The sequence below is a fragment of the Aphelocoma coerulescens genome, chromosome 4 (genome assembly GCF_041296385.1).
Source record: "Aphelocoma coerulescens isolate FSJ_1873_10779 chromosome 4, UR_Acoe_1.0, whole genome shotgun sequence".
Taxonomy (NCBI): domain Eukaryota; kingdom Metazoa; phylum Chordata; class Aves; order Passeriformes; family Corvidae; genus Aphelocoma; species Aphelocoma coerulescens.
The window spans coordinates 33,643,516-33,659,797 of NC_091017.1; the positions used below are offsets into that span (position 1 = coordinate 33,643,516).

The following is a 16,282-nucleotide window of genomic DNA, read 5'->3' on the forward strand; positions in this document are numbered from 1 at the left end:
GGATTTCACGTTCTCGCACTATAAATGTGACCAAAACCCGAGCGAGGAGAAATGTTTGGGCTCCTAAATAATTTTGAAAGCTACAGTGTTAGAATATAGTGTCTGTCTCACAGAACCAGTTTCAGTGAGTGCATTTTATCTTGGTTTCTCAGAATGAACTAAGAGGCTAGGAAAAAGTCATATATTCTCTAGAGATACAGGATTTCGATGGGCTGTATGTTTTTTAAAGCAAGTTCCACAACTCACCTTCAAAGTCCAGGCCAAATTAGTAAATCCTTCCTGTTGTTTTCATGAGGGAGTATGACAACACTCAGTAAGTCACTTCCTTCCTTTCCAGCTAACGACGTTATTTCCCATCTCCTGATTTTCTAGGCCTCTTCTTGCAAAAACTATGCTTCTTGTGGAGTGAACTCTTGTTTAACCAAGATTTGCCACTTGTCTTTCTCCTTCAGATCCATCACTTTCACACTCTGAATTCTCTCAGAAGGAAACACAGTCTTTATCCAGAACCCGGGCCAGTGAGGGCCTCGTGGAGTCAAATCATAACAAATTACACATTTAGTATATGGATAAGAGCAACTTTTCCCTAAACTTCCCTTTAGCAGGAGAAGCTGTTGCAAAGAAATAGTTTTCAAATCAAAAGATTACTACAGGAAAATTATCTACAGATCTCTGTGGGACTAATATGAACTTCAAATAAGCTTAATCAGAATAGAAAGTGCTTTTCATAAGCTTGTTCTAAAGTATTTAAGCAAGTCAATGTGACAGAATTTCTTAATTTAAAAGACCGTGCATCTGTATTTTAAAGTAATAAATACCCAGAAGAGATAATTCAGAGGAGTACCTTTTTCACAGAATCTATAAGTCTCCATGTAGGAATTTATTTATTGGGATTTCAACAGAAATTTTTTATTTAATCAGAATATCCTTTGGATGGAATTCACATCAGATATTTCACAACAAGAAACCAGAAGTTTGTCGGGTTTTTTTGGTAGGGGGTCTAGTAAAACATTCATACAGCTATAAGCATTTTCTCAACAAATCACCCTAATATTTTTGCCACCTTCTAACAATTTGATAAATTTTCGAAATTATTTCATAAATGTATAAACTGTCCTACGGAAAAAACCAGTAAACACAGCTTTAGCCAAACTATTTATTTAAAACTGTAGATTCACATATGCATGCAATTTTTTTCTCATGGTTTAATTATACACAGCATAATAGATTCTTTATTACACAAGCTGCCTAAAGGGCATCCACAAAATATTTTCTTCTTCCTCTAAATTAGAAAAATTAGTATCTCTAACTTCTGAAAAAAATTAAATTGATAGAATGGAAACGATTTAAAACAGGTTTGGAAAAAATCCACAAGGTCATATACACGGTGGATTTTGGCTCTGATATGATTACACTGTTTGAAATGCATACTCGAAGACATGTAAATGTACCGTGATTTACACAACTTCACACTGCAATCACGCAAGCAGCAACCCTGTTAATGGGACTTGTAGTGATAAACCACATTAGTGCATTGAATCCTACAGCAAAGCCTCCAAGTACTGAAAATAAAACAAGAGCTCAGTGAGCTTTTAGTGCATACTGATTTTTTTTTTCTGAATTTACTGTAGAAATACACGGAGCTGCACAGAAAGACCTACATCAAATCCATGCACCAAAGAGGCAGAGAGAATAACCTTCCTTTTTGACCTCCTCAGAGACCAAGTAAAGAGGTTTATTTGTCTTTTGACTCTTGGATAAATGATTATGCCATTCGAGTGTAGCCACACACGAGCAGTTTTAAGAAAACAAAACAACACATCGAAAGCTGTGGTAACTTTCTGCTGTTCATCATCTGCTGCAAGAGTAAATGATGGCCAGAATTCCTGATGAAGGGTGAAAAATATTTATTTTTAAAATGCCTTACTTCTCAGAATTTCAGCATGTATTTTCCATGTTCTTAAATTCTGTGTTTATGTATCAAAAGCACCAGGGTGATAAATATTTTCTACTCCATTGACAAAAACCCAAAAACACTGGTGACGTTATTGATGTATAGCAGTGCTAGTCTCTCCTTGAAGAAAGAATTCCAAGTAGTCAACAGTTTATCCTGAGTGCACCGAACTGCTCAAAGAATTTCTTTTGCCTCCACTGTACTTACTAGAGTTAGGATTTTAAGGGTTCAGCTTACTCCCTCTCTACACCTCAAATGTGTTATTTGCTTCTGATTTTGTGGAAAATTTCAGTTCACAGCCCTTTTTCATTGTTTTGTTATGTACATCTAGGCACCTGAGCAAAATACACCAGAGAACATTTCAGCAATGCTTGTTATTAAACTGCCTATCTTTTTTGCTTATATTATTTCTTTTTTTTTCCAATTACATGCTTTCCCACTCTACTAAAATATCTATTCACATGCTACATGTTGAATAAAATTCTCCAAGTCAGCTAGGGAATCGTAAAGAGAATCATCTGTGTCTTGACTTCTGAGAAAATTTCGAAGAGTATCTAAAGCACTCAAAGCCTCATTTTTGGATGGTAAAGGCTGTTCAGCTCCCTGAAGTCGATCACCTTCATCCTCATCTTCATCACCAACAAATGTCTCAGCTTTATCTGATGCGCTTTCTTTGGCACACATCCTTTCATTATTTGTGGGCACTTCGTAAGTTACTAAGCAATCATCTAGAGCTGCATATTCTTCCAAAGACAAACCTTCTGGAAACTCTACTCCAGCTGCCCGTGCATATGCAATCAAATCAAAATCACTTTCAACCTCTTTGTCCTTATCATTTGTCTCAGTTTCTAATTTGAAAGTTGCTCCATTGTAACTTTTTACAATAGTCTCTGGTGTTACTTCCCTCCAGCACAGGTACAACATCTCAATTGCATCAAGAAGGGTCAGCATAAACTCTTTATTGCTTTCTACACAGTCAATAAATCTTTTGATAAGACAGTGCCTGTATTTAACCTTCAGACTTCTGATAATCCTTTCTTTCATAGGTATACATGAAGAAGAGTCTGGAGGAAAGAACACTAATTTGACAGACTTCAGGTTCTTTACTTCTGTGTGAGCTGGGAGAGAATCAACAAGAACCACCACTCGGCGCTGCTGTGCTTGAAATCTGTCATCAAGTTTATGCATCCACTGTTCAAAGATTCCTGAAGTCATGCACACCCTATCATTTGCTTCATAATCCACTGGCAGCAATTTCACATCTTTGAAAGAGCGTGGGCTTTTGTTCTTTCCTATAACAAGCAGTGGGAGTTTCTCAGAGCCATCCGTATTTGTACCCACCACTACAGTGATCCTCTCTTTGCTTTGTTTACCTACAGAACAAGTTTCCCCTTTAAATGCAAACGTGTTATGTGGTAACATCTGATACAACAGCCCAGTCTCCTGTATATAAAACACATTTTTCGGCTGATAATCATTTAAATAATAAGGAAGCACATTTTGGTACCAAAGAGTTGGAGCATCCGCTGTAGCAGTAGCAGCTGCTTCGACAGGCTGAGCTCTGAAAACTAAACCATACCTCGACTTGAAACGATCGAGCCAGCCATTGCTGCATTTAAAATCACTGTGTCCAAGCTTCTGGGCAAAATCATTCGCCTTGAGGCGCAACATAGGGCCATTGACCGGCACATTCAAGCACTGTGCAATTCTGTACCACTTCATCAGTGCCTCCTCCAGGTCGGCATAAAAAGCAGTCCTCAGTCTTTTCCTTTTAGGATCAAACCGTAAAGTTTCAAAGGCTTCCAAAACTTTTTCCTTATTCTTCATAATCGAAGACAGGGAATTCCTCTTGATGCCATACTTGGCTGCAATGTCCGCCTTTTTCTTGCCGCTCTCCACAGCGCTTATGATGTCAATTTTTTCCTCGATAGATATGCTTTTTTTCCTCCTCACTGAGGGTTCGGGCAGAGCCTCTGCCATGGCACCGAGCAGCGTCTCCCAGGCTCGCTCATCCGCGCCCGCAGCCGGGCAGGCACGCTCCTGCTCTGCCGCTCCGGGCTGCCCTCCCAGCCGGCGGCCCGACCTCACGGGCACGGCACTCGGCGGGGCTGGAGCAGCCTCCCGGGCGGTGCTGGCGGTGGTTGCCATGGCTGCGACCATAGACATGACAGCCTAGAGAGGCCGCCGCCGTCCTCCCCTTTCCGGCCCGGCGCTTCCGGCTCCTGCTGCCACCGGAGAAGGAAGAAAATAAAGCTGGAGAGGGGCCGCCGGCGTCGCCCCGCCCGGCCTCCTCCATCCCCCCTTCCCTCCCTCCGTCCTGCCCTCCCGTCCCCCGCAGCACGACGCCCCCGGGGCCGCAGCGGCGCCGCCGGCAGGTGAGGGACGGCCGGGCCGGGCCGGGCCAGCCGCTGGGCCCGGGCTCGGGGAGGGCCGGGCCGCGCCTCCCGCTCCGTCCCGTCCGACGTGTCACCCCGCGGGAGCGGCCTCCCCTTCTCGGCTCCCGGCGGCACCGGCAGTGCCCAGCGGGCCGAGGTCGGCCCGGCTCGTAGGCCCCGCGCCGGGGGTGCTGGGCGGCCGCACGGGGAGGGCAGCGCCTGAGCTCGGGAGCAGGCGGGTTCCACGAGAGAGAAAGGGAAGCTGTGTGTTGGTGGAGGAGGAAAACTGTAGATGCTGTGTAAATTTTGTGCCCCTGGGACTTACTCCACACCCTGGCAATTACTGTTTTAAGTGTGCCAATTTGTGTTTTGCTTACTGTTCTTAAAGTATGGAATCGCTTTGGTGTTGTGTGACAAGCAAGTGTTGCATGTGGTATTGTTTGCAAACTAGAGGCAGTTCTTCCAGTGTTACTTACAGTACCTCTCTAATAGGTTGTTTTTAACTGAAACTCCCTAATAGCCTTTTATCTTGCGTGGAAGGCTTTGAAGGGGATCGTTCTGAACATCCAGCCCAGGATGTAGTTTCAGTGTCTAACATGTGCTTTTTATGCTTGGTGGAAAAGGTAGCAAGGAGTTATCACTTTGCAGTCGGTGGCTCTGTTACCTAAGAATTGATTCACTAGACAAGATAACAGAAGGGGGTTTTTTTCAGGGCTGGAGAAGGATGTTATTTGATCAGTGCAACTCCAAAACTTTGAGTCATGTGTATGTTTACGTATGTGTGTATGTATGTACGCATGCAGTTAAAATGTCAGGAATAAGAAACACAGAAGAGTGTCAGATTGGGAAAACTGGAAGCTGAGGCAGTATCTTGATCAGCTGCTTTTTTTCTGATTTGGTAGAAGTTGAAACCATAATGGGAGTCCATGGCTTAGCTAATCTGGAGACGAGCAGAGCATTAAAGCATTTAGGGCCAGGTTGATGAAGTGTGAGGAGTGTGAAAGTCAGCAGCAGCCCTGTTCTCCAGTTTTTGTCTCCAATCACATCTTGTAACTCTCAGGCATAACTAGATTTTGCAAGTGGAACAGCCAGGGAATTCAAGACCCTTAAGAGGAAATTATTTTGTGATTGCAGCCGGAAGTGTTTAATACAACTCTTTACAGTCACTTTAAAAAAGTGGTTGATCTCTATCTTGACAAGAATTAGTGGAAGTGTTCTTAGTTAGAAATTGAAATTAAGAAAACATCCATAAAATCATTATTTTTCCATGAGCACTGGAATTTTCTGCAGTGTTACAAAAATTCATATTCTTTGTCTATGCATTTAAGTAATAAGACAACAATAAAGGTGTGTAATAAACTTCATTTTAGACAGAAGATATCTTGCTGGTGCCTTATTGGCAATTAATTTAGGAGGAAAATAAGCAAAGGAGCCAGTGCATCCTACTTAGAGAAGCAGATCTGATTCTTGAGAATCCCATGGGTCTTATTTCTGACACCATAAATCTTTTACCTAACTGATGTAAGAATGTGAAGAATATACTTCTTACTCAAAATTAATTTATTGTTGATGACATTTACTTCATATTTTCATGAATAAGCAAATACGAATTTGCCTTTTAAATGAAAAGTACATAAGCATGCTCTTATAACAGTTAATTATAAATGGTTAAATATCTCTGACGTCTCCATCTGAGAGGAATCTTACTATGTTGTTCGTAAGTTCTTGCTTTGTTTTGCTTTTTACTTTGCCAGTTAAAGAAGTGATATCTAAATCCCCAGGAGTTAAAAATTGTGTGGTTTTATTTAGGGTGAGCAAAACTTAAAATTACTGAGGCTGTAATTCAATATGCATTTAAGGTAGCTTCACCATGGGGGGAATGATTCTTAGTCTATTCTGTGTCCTCTGTTCTACTGTGGTGCAGTATTTGTGTGGATTTGCAGAATTGGTATAGTAGAGAAAAAGAAAACCCAGAGGGTCAGGAGAGATATGGACGGGGTTTCAGTTCTTGTCAGAATATGGATCAAGCATGTGTTTTTCCAAGTAGAACCTCTTTGATTTGTTCTAATTGTAGCTGATGGTAGCAAATGTCCTGCTATACCAGTCACCTAATGTGTTCTAAAGTTGTGGCTGCTTTAGTGAAGAAACAAACCAAGCCCTCGATAATGCAGAATCCACGCCGCACTGGGGATTAGCAGCCTCTTATAAAGAACAGCCCTTTGTCTGGCACTTGCCAGAACTGCAGAGATGCAAAAGTCTGTATGCATTTCTGCACTGGAACCTTAAATGATACATGTATGTAGATGGCATGATTACCACAATTTCACATGACTGTCTTCACTTCTGAATCTTGGTGAAGGTATAGAAAGCTTTCATCCTTGCATCCAGTATTTGGTGTTTACATCCCCATTTTTTTGCTGTAGAAACCAGGAAATGCTATTAGAATGTGCAATTAGATAAATTAGAATGTGCAGTTGAACTTTTTATGAAAGCCACCTTTGAACTACATTTTTTTCACCTTTTTGTGTTTTAAAGTTGAACAGTGTGATCCTGCAGAGCTGTGTTGAAAGCATTGGTAGGAAAAGAATACTGTACAAAACATTAATCATGGAAGAGTGTTTAACACAAATGGAGAATTGATTTGGATTTTTAAAAATTAATTACTTGCCTTTATGCAGTGTCCTCTACATGGATTTGTGAGATGCTTCTTGCCTGTAGATTAGGTTATTACAAGTTCTTAAATCTATCAAAAATATATTTGCCTATAGCATTTAATAGTTTAGAACAGTGTTACTGTGGTATGTAAGCTTGTATGCGATGTACAAATGTAACTCCAGGAACACTGATGTGGTAGAACTGAAGAACAGATTGTCTTAATGAAGGCTGCACTACAAGATGAATTTAGCTTTTTGTTTACCCAGTAGAGCAAGGAAATCACACTTATTCTTCTAATCTATAATGTAATTGTTTTAGCTACTCAGAAATAAGCTGTTAAGCACAGAGGTTGTTTTCAACCACAAGTAGAGTTTGGACAGGACCATGTGGGCAAACAGCACCTCTGCTGTACAGTCTTTCATGTTCAAAAGAAATTTGAAAAATTAAGAAAGCTATATAAGGATGTTTCATTTATTTCTTAATTACTTCAAAGGGAATTTTGTATTGCTCCTAGAAAAATCTAACTTCATTCAGTGATAACCCTGGATGAACAGTTTTTCTGTAGAAAATCTCTTATTTTACATGTTTGGCTTTCCAAAACAAAGTAATAGGTTATCCAATGTAATATTATCTAGATGATCTGGGTGATTCCGTTTCTCAGCCTTTGTGTCCTTATTTTATTTCCCTTGCTATGTGAGCTGCTTACCTTATTAATTATTTGCTTTAATTAGAATGTTTTATAGCTTAAGAATTTGAAGTACAATATAAACACAAATAGTAATCTCTTTATAATTTTTCTTAATCTGGTATGTGTCTGGACATGTACGAAATGGTGCAAGACTTACTGAACTGAAGTCATGTGTGATTATATGCAATACTGACAGTTTGATTAATTTTTAATGATTGGTTGTCTCCTCCTCTCAAACAGCTGAGTGAATTGCCATGTCACCAGTAGTTACCAGCTATTTGAAATCAAACTTAGATACTCTTCTTACTTAAGATAAAACTGGGTATGTAATTCATCTTTCATGATCACTGTACTCAGAGAGTTGATTTCTTGCACGTGTGCAAGAAATATGCGAGTTTGTGCAAGTCTTTCATTGCCTCTGTAGCTGAGATCTTTTTGAGACTAAAATGAAAGGGATTCTGTTTCTAGTAAACACAACAGATTTAACAGCTTAATAGGTTTCAGTGGCTTAGCATCAATATAATCTTGCAATGTTTGGATAAATCTTATGTCTTAATGAAATGGTCATCTTTGCAGTGGTAGGATACAGTCAGTGTATTGTTGCAGGTGACAGTATACATATCAGCTGAAGAATCTTGTTTGACTTCCAGGGTTTTATGTTGCAAGCTTAGTTGTCTGTGAGGAAAGGTTGCTTTGGCAATGGAAGCTACACTAGACTGTATTCCTAATCTCTCTCATGTTTTTGGAGAGCTAAAGACCTGGTCACCATCAAAAGAAGGAGGTTTCACTTTGCTTTAGCAGAACTTGTAAAAGAAATGTTTTCTGAAAGCCTGCTTTGGTTTCTATGAGGTGCAACATCCAGCTTCTTTCACTTTAATTAATGCATGCCAAACCTATTTGGTTTTCAGGTATGTCAGAACACAGCAGTGAATCCACAACACTTGATGAATCTCATCCAGCTGCAGAAGAGGTCCAGTCTGGCTCTGAGGTGATTGGGTGATAGTTATATTAGTGTAAAATCAACCAATCCTAACAAGTTTCAGACTCCCAAAAATTCTGCTATGCACAGTACAGTGCTGTTAGTATGGGGATGTGAGTTTGTGCACAGCATCTTGAATGGGTGGGGTTGGTTTTGAGACACCATTAAGAACAGTCCAGTTAATTCGTAGCAAAGGATTACTTCAGCCAGTAGCCTGCTGCTGTGCTGCACTGTTTGTTTTGTAAATTGAATAGATTGAGGCAGGAAGAGTCTGAAATGTGTGAGTACTGCAGGAAGAAAGGGTTGGTGTTTAAAGGGCAGCAATCTTTGTGTAACCTCACTATAACAAGGTATTCTATCTACTGCTGAAGGAGTGACTTTTTTTCCCTGGGAGCAGATACAGTTTGCCCCTTCTCTGTGGAGAGAATTGTGAACAAATTCTTAAGGTTCCCAATATTATTTAGCTAATCAGGTGTGTTTGGGATGCTCTTTCAGAAAGACAGAGTCAACATTTTTCTGACTCTTCTTGAGTAAAAATGAAAAAAGGTAATGCTAACTTTATTGGAGTTTCAGTGACAGTGAATTGCTTTTGAACTTCCAGCAAAAACAGAATAGTGATTCCACAGCTATTTAGCATATTTGCAGATCTGATATTTGTAAACAGAGATGTACAAAGAAAATACTGGTTGTTACTAAAGGATGATACTATTTTTTCAAAATAAAACTTTCATCTGAAACACGATGTTTTTCTGTAGTGCTTATGTCATCCATGTCTAATACATCAATACAAATTTAGGAACTTATTTAGATTTACTTTAGGTTGTTTATACATATGATAAATTTTTTTCTGAGGAACCAATTTCTTTGTATGCTTAGTTTAAGTCAGCTGTGGGCTACACTTGCCAAAGAGACACTTGATTCAGGAATCATACTCCCTGTTTCAGCAGAAATGCTGGAACAGAATGTGATTTGGTGGTTTAGTCTTCTCTTAGATGAATAACCTTACCATGATTGTGTGGAGTTACAGGAACACACATACAGAGGTAAAGAGAAATGGCTGCTGGATTTGGCAGTAGCCTACAGTCAGAAAAAGTATTTTGAGATACTGCGCTGCTGAAGTAAGCTTGATGCTGTGGGCAGTCCTTCATTCTCCTTCAAAGAAAGTAGTTTCTTTACTGCATTACTACCTGCTCTGTTTCATAGGAGCAAGTGTTGGAGTTGTGCCTGCTTTGGAGAATTGATGGGAGTGGAAAATACCCATCCTCATTTTGAGCATAAGTCGCTTTCTTTTCACCTGCAGTGTTTCCGGAATCTTGTTTGCTGTACAAATACATTGTTCTGGCTCAGGAAGAAGGTGAAGGGATGGTGAAAGCTGCTGGGGGGAAGAGCTGGGGGCAAAGGGCAAGGACTCATTCTTGACAGCAGTGCAAGCTTAAACTATTGACTAAAATGCAGACAGTCATTTCTTGTTATGTCTGAGTCAAATTAGCAATTTATCCCACTTCCTGTTTTCAGCTGCTCATTTCATGGCTTTGGTGCTTGTCTGACCTCATTGCAAACTGATTCAACTCACTGAAACTGGAAAATTACCTGGTGAAAAGGTCTATTGCCAGGCTAGTGAGTTGTGTGTGGTGATTGTAGTCAGGTGAGTGAGTGGGATGTGATGCACAATGGAACTGGACTGGAAAAGTAGAGTGGTGAAATGTCCTCTTTTCAGCAATAGGAAATTGTTGTAGTACAAACATGGCATGGAACTGACATTAGCAAGTAATTTTTTGCTTTCTCTGAACTAGATATATAGGTCTGACTTAACTAGCAGTGCCTAAAAAATATGTCAATTGCTTCTGGTTGTCCAGAGAAGCTGATGATTTTTTGTTTTCTGGTATATGTATTTACTAGAGATGTGTGCATATGCACTGAGCTTGAGATCTCGGAATAAAAGCATAAAAATATATCAATGTAAATACTTGCAAAATTATTTGGGATTCTTGTTGAAAAGCACCTAAGTCAAGTATTTGTTTTTTCTTTAATTAGAGATGCAGTTTTGTTTGTGATCCCTAGCAAAGTGCCCCTTGACAGTAGAGGACTTTCCCTTTGCACTGTGTTCTCTGATAATTGCAGAAAGAAGAACAAAAATAGCTGTGAACAGGACATGGCCTATGCTAATGTTTCTGTATTGTGCAAGTAGCTGTGACAGGCCAAGCATTTTGAAAAATACCTCACTTGACTGTGTCAAGTAGAAGTATAGTTCTTAGCAGTCTCAGAGCTTAAGCACACATGAGATTTAGAGCAAGCTTAAGAAACTTGAGCTATTGGACAGATTTCTCAAATCAAAATGTAATGTGGCAGTAACTAGACCATTTAATCTAATGGTGTTGTATAGCAGCTCTCTGTGAGGGGCAGGGAGTTGAACTTGATCCTTGTGGGTCCCTTACAACTTGGGATATTCTATATTCTATGAAATGAAACAAATTAGCTGTTTTAAAAGTACTCATGAAATAAGCATAGACCTTTTGGTGTGCTTCAGTAGAAGCACATTTATTGGAGCCCACAGACAGTGACTACTTAGAAAAAGTCTTGAGAGGCCTCAAAACTAATAAAGGAAATCAGACTCAATAATGTAAATTAAGTGGTGATATGTGAAAGTGGAAGAAATATTAGCAATGGGGGTATGCCAGAAGGTGTTTCAATTAAGAATGATGCAAGTGATGCTCAATACGTACCAGCAGAATCTTCCTTCTATATTGATAGTCTGTGAAGCTTCACGTGTGGTTGGAGAAGCTGATGGTACTTCAGATCCTGATCTCAGGTTGAGCCTCTTCCTGGCTTTGGACTGAAAAAAGCTGGTTCAGTTTGATGATTTAAGAGCTTTAGAGGTAGAAGAGTACCTATTCTCAAGTATCTGTTGATGCTATACCTTGTATTGCCAGTCTTGCACAAGTGTATGGGCTGGTCTGAGGACTTCAGACAACTTTTATCTAAGTGACAACTTTTATCTTGGTTGTGTGTTGATTTTTCTACTGTTTACACTTTATATGACTGATGAACCTGCCTTGCAGAGTTAGGAGTAGCCTTTTGAAAGGGATGAAGTTTTCAGTTCCTCTTAATTTTGGAGAGTGTTAAGCTGCCTTTCTCTCTTGAGATGATGTGCAGTAAATGATGTGCAGTTCTTCTGGGAATGTATCTTCTAGGCTCTACCTTAGGTTGTATTTGAAAGCAGTGGTGTCAAAGCTGCTGCTACTGTTCTTGATGCAGCTGCATTTGAAACTAACTTTGAATTCTATTGGTACTTTTGAGTTCTTTTGGCACTTCTGCATTTCACTTCAGGTTTGCTGCTGTTGACTGCATGAAGAGTTGCATACCAACAGTTTAGTCAGAAGGTGGCACTGTATTATGGTAAAATAAAAAGAAACAATCTATTTTAAAGTTGAAGTTGTTGCTTTTCTTGTAACATATGTTTAAACATATTGCTCTGCTTTAGTATTTACTGCTTATGAATAGCTAATACAATTTTTTTAGCCAAGCTCAATGTAGTTTGAGGTACAAAAACTACTCTAAGGCTCAAGCGTGCATGCAAAATATTTGTGTGAGCCCACGTGTCTCATTTGTGTCTTACTCCCCCAATGCCAATGGGTTAAATTTTAGTTTTTCTTTTCTCTTATATCTGGAGACTTTAAATTACTTCTGACTGAGTTGTGCTAGAGTATTATTGTGATTTGAGGATGTGATTAAATAAATATATACAGACTGAGTATATCAGATTATTTCCAGTTGGTGTTTGAAATAAAATCAACTGTTATGAAACCCATACATCAAATATTTTCATATGGATTACTCATTGGAAATGTAAGACAAATGCTAATCTGTTTCTTTTTATAGGAAAGTGCAATGGCTCAAGAATCTCCCAAAAATTCAGCAGCAGAAATTCCTGTGACTAGCAATGGACAGCTGGAAGATTCTCATGAGCACAGCTTTAACAGGGTAAGAATTTTCTTTGCTGTCTGCCATGGTATGGTTATCAGAAATGCTGAAGTTACAATGTGTGCCAGTTTGGCCAAATCTAGAAATACATCCTCTGAGAGAAGGCAGGCTATAACCACCCCTCCCCCACCAGGTTTGGGAAAAAACCCTTATTTCTCGAAGGAAAGTGAAAGAGATAAAAACTATTTATTGAACAAACACACAGGAAAAGAGATAATGATGCTAAATAATAAAACCTCTCGATCTGCTGAGAGAAACCTGGGAAAACTTCAGAGTCCTTCCGTAGATCTCTCTCTCCCCCTCCTTGGAGCTGGGATGGGGTGGTGGGCCCACCTCCAGGGCCAAGGCCTCGGTGGAAAGTCCTCCCAATGTATTCTGATGTTGAAACAGTCCAGCAGAGAGAAAAGGAAAAAAATCAAGTCCCAGGAAAACAAAATTTCAACTCTCCGAAGGAAAAGGAGCTGAGGAAAAAAAACTGCTGAAAGCTGGCTGGAGAGAAAAAAAAAACCGGGTGCTTCCCTTCCCTCTTGCTCAGTTTAAAGGCATAGAAAGGCACAAAATGAATTCCTGGGCATGGGGCAGCGATATGGGATACACATCACAACATCACCCCAAGACACAATGCAATGCACAGCAGACTTCACTTTTCATAGTTTTCTGGAGGTTTAGTGAAGAAACTCCTTTGAAGCTCATAGATTATTGTCAGAGCTGACTAACACAGTGTGATTGCATATTGCAGTGGTCTTTTCCGTACAAAAGGCGCGTTGGCAGTGGCAAATGCGGAGTTCTTCCCCCTCAGCTTGGTGCAGGTGAACGATCAGTTCTGCTCGTGCTCAGGCGTCCAGCAGAGTGCGCTACGGCACAGCGCGTGGAATTTGGGGTCGGGCTCCTTTTGTTTGGAGGCCAGTTAATTGTCCATGTTTATTTGGTATCTGCAGAGGCTTAGATTTTAAGGAAAGCTCTGAAGTTTTAACAGTTCCATACTGACTTGCAGTGCAGAATTATTCTTAAAAGAAATACTCAGCAGAACTTCAACATTTTATTCTGTTTTATTAAAATGCTGATTAGAGGAGGGGAACCTTCATAAGATTTGTTGTTCAGCTAAGATCTACCAGTGACATAATGTAAAAATTAGCAGAGTGTTTAATGAAATGAAGTTAAAACTACATTTCTATGAAGATGTGTGTTTAGGGAGACAACCTTGGGAAATGCATCTTGAAGTGGTAATGCATTTGGGTTCACCTCAAAGTAGGGAAACAGACTTAGTAGTTTTAATCTTGATGACCTTGCTGCTGCTATGACTTGGCTGCTAAGTTACCTTTTCCTTATGTAGTGATTGCTTCTGCAGTGCAGTGCTTGCAACACTTATGTACAGCAAATGACTGTGTTGGAGCCCTTGCTTAGTCAAAGTGTAAAGTTGGAATATTAAGGTAGTTTCTGTCTGTGGCCATATGTAAAAGTTGGAGTAGATTTTTCTACTAATCATTTTGCTGGCTTGGAGTCCACTATATTCTGAAACTACTTTGACAAAAATGGGTCAAATATTTGCTCAAAGTGCAGAAAAACCTGTACTCTGCAAGCATATTTGAACTTGCTGTAATTATTTTCGCAGTGCTTATTCTGAGATCAATGAAGAAGTGCACTTCAATTATTTTTTTGAACTGTCTTGTACAAGTTCACACCTGCATGTGTGACCTAAACTCAATATGTGATAATCAAGGCTTCTTATAAACAAAACAAAGAAAATAAACTTCTTGGAACTAACATCTAGGTCTGTTTACTAATCTGTTAGTCTCAAATTCTAATATTTAGCTTCTATTCATCTTGCTTCATGTTTGTTATTTCTAATGCTTAATGCCTGCTTTCTCTTTTTTTCCTTGCCAGGTAATTTTTTGCTTTAACCTAAAGCAGTGTGCATTGTACCACAACATTTCTGGGGTCTTTTTTCATATCAGCTTATGGAAATGGCAAGCCAAGTAGTGATTTTTATGAGGTCACTTAAGAAAGGGGCAAGAAACCATGACCACTATAATTTGTACTGTTACCACAGTGCTCAGTAGGAGTATGTGACCACAGTAGAATTCAGAGCACTCCAGCGTGCTGATTTTGATTGCACCTTCTTGGGAAGCTGGGGAATAAGGTTATTTTAATTTCCTGCTTCCTTATTTTTATGATCAGGGAAATATTCATCTAGATGCTGTACAGTTCAGATGTAAAGAATAAAATACTACTTGTTCTGTATTTTTTGGTCTTCTGCAGCTATTTTGCCACAAAGACTTGAACAGCTTTGATTATTTGTTTTTGAGTAAGAGGTATTTGTGCAACCTTTCCTTAGAATTCTTTAATTACAAAACTACACTTTCCTCTAGACTTGCATTGTGCTTAGCACTTCCATCAGACCTTGTCCATAAGCTGCTCTGGCATGAAAATACACATTTGGGTTTTACCAATGCAGTATTAATAGGCATTCAAGCATGAGAAGTATTTCATTTTGCAAGGCAGTGCAGAGCAAATGTATTTACCTGGAAATGACAAGTAGGGTTGCTCCTTTAAAGGAAATTGCCATTAGTTTTTCAGAACATCAGACAGCATAGATTGTCATAATGGCAGTTCAGAAGGAAGCATGTTAGTTCCATTCTTGTGAGAATGTTACATAGCACTAATTGATGCATACTCTTGGTATAATGCATATTTAAAAGGTAACTTAAGTATTCCCCTAACTGTAAAATCTCTGTCAGAAATATGCTGCTACATTCTAATTCTCTAATAAGACATGCCCATGGAATTCAGACAAGTTTTGTCCTGCCCGTATGATGGATGGAAACTCTTTTACTAAAAAAAGCTGAAAAGCTGTAGCTTCAGTCGGCATTGGAACATATATCCAATGTTCTTTCATTACACAAAAGCTTGACATAGTGCTTTTTAACTCCCCAAGCTCTGTTGGATCTCATTTGAGCTTTAAGAACTTGGTCTATGGAACCATTCACTAATGTTAGACAAAACTTCAGCATTTCCTAACCAAAAGTTTTTCTTACTACTTTCTGTAAGAAAGCCCAACATACAAAAAAGTCTAGCTGGTTTATGTTATTCACTTGTTTTACTTCACTTACCCCCGACTTCTAGAGCCCAGTTTTCCACCCATGCTATTGTAATTATGTGATTAGCACAGTGGTGTTTTAATGTGACCGGGGGGATTGGGAGCTGAGGAATGTAGGAAGGGGTGAGGGAAGTATATTATTGCTATTATTCCTATATGCAATAACATGCCATATAGTGTGAGAGCTGCTTAGGAATAAACTAAATTTTTCAGAAAACAGTTTGGTCTGCCTGTAAAGATACTCAAGCAGCTGTAAGCAATTTGTTATGTTTAAAGTACTGCACAAAGTCTATATGATGTTCTTATCAGTTTGAACCTGAATTTGTTTCATTTCATTTTTAGTATTGCCTCTTCTTGTGGTTCTTATTGTACTCCTATGGGAACAAAACCATAGTTAAGCGTGTGTATAATACCAGTAATAAACTTCAGGATGCAAAAGATAATGAACTTTGTTGTGAGTCTTCAATTTATCTTACCAGAATTATGAAATAAGGTCTGAGATCTGATGAATCTGAGTGCATGTGTTCACTTTCTTGTTCTGTAATTTTATTGC

General features: G+C 39.3%; 2 protein-coding genes across 7 annotated transcripts in view; one reads left to right on the forward strand and one right to left on the reverse strand.

Annotated features, from left to right (window-relative positions):
• Window positions 1–1,160: 1,160 nt before the first annotated feature.
• Window positions 1,161–4,112, reverse strand: TIGD4 (tigger transposable element derived 4). Its single transcript, XM_069012112.1, has one exon. It carries the CDS (start codon window positions 4,100–4,102, stop codon window positions 2,408–2,410), a length of 1,695 nt encoding a protein of 564 aa, XP_068868213.1. The 5' UTR covers window positions 4,103–4,112; the 3' UTR covers window positions 1,161–2,407.
• Window positions 4,113–4,174: 62 nt separating this feature from the next.
• Window positions 4,175–16,282, forward strand: part of ARFIP1 (ARF interacting protein 1) — a 41,285-nt gene continuing 29,177 nt past the window's right edge. For 3 of the 6 annotated variants that reach the window (XM_069013502.1, XM_069013504.1, XM_069013507.1), the window contains exons 1-3: window positions 4,175–4,329; window positions 8,581–8,660; window positions 12,531–12,632. In XM_069013502.1, coding sequence (XP_068869603.1) covers window positions 8,583–8,660; window positions 12,531–12,632 — 180 coding nt within the window. In that variant the 5' untranslated portion in view covers window positions 4,175–4,329; window positions 8,581–8,582. Of the gene's footprint in view, window positions 4,330–7,912; window positions 7,995–8,552; window positions 8,661–12,530; window positions 12,633–16,282 lie in introns of those variants that run through there. The other 3 variants (XM_069013503.1, XM_069013506.1, XM_069013501.1) reach the window with 3 other exon arrangements.

Bases quoted from the DNA above. Each gene is read 5' to 3' on its own strand.
- TIGD4 (XM_069012112.1), bottom strand. From the start codon at position 4,102: ATGGCAACCACCGCCAGCACCGCCCGGGAGGCTGCTCCAGCCCCGCCG.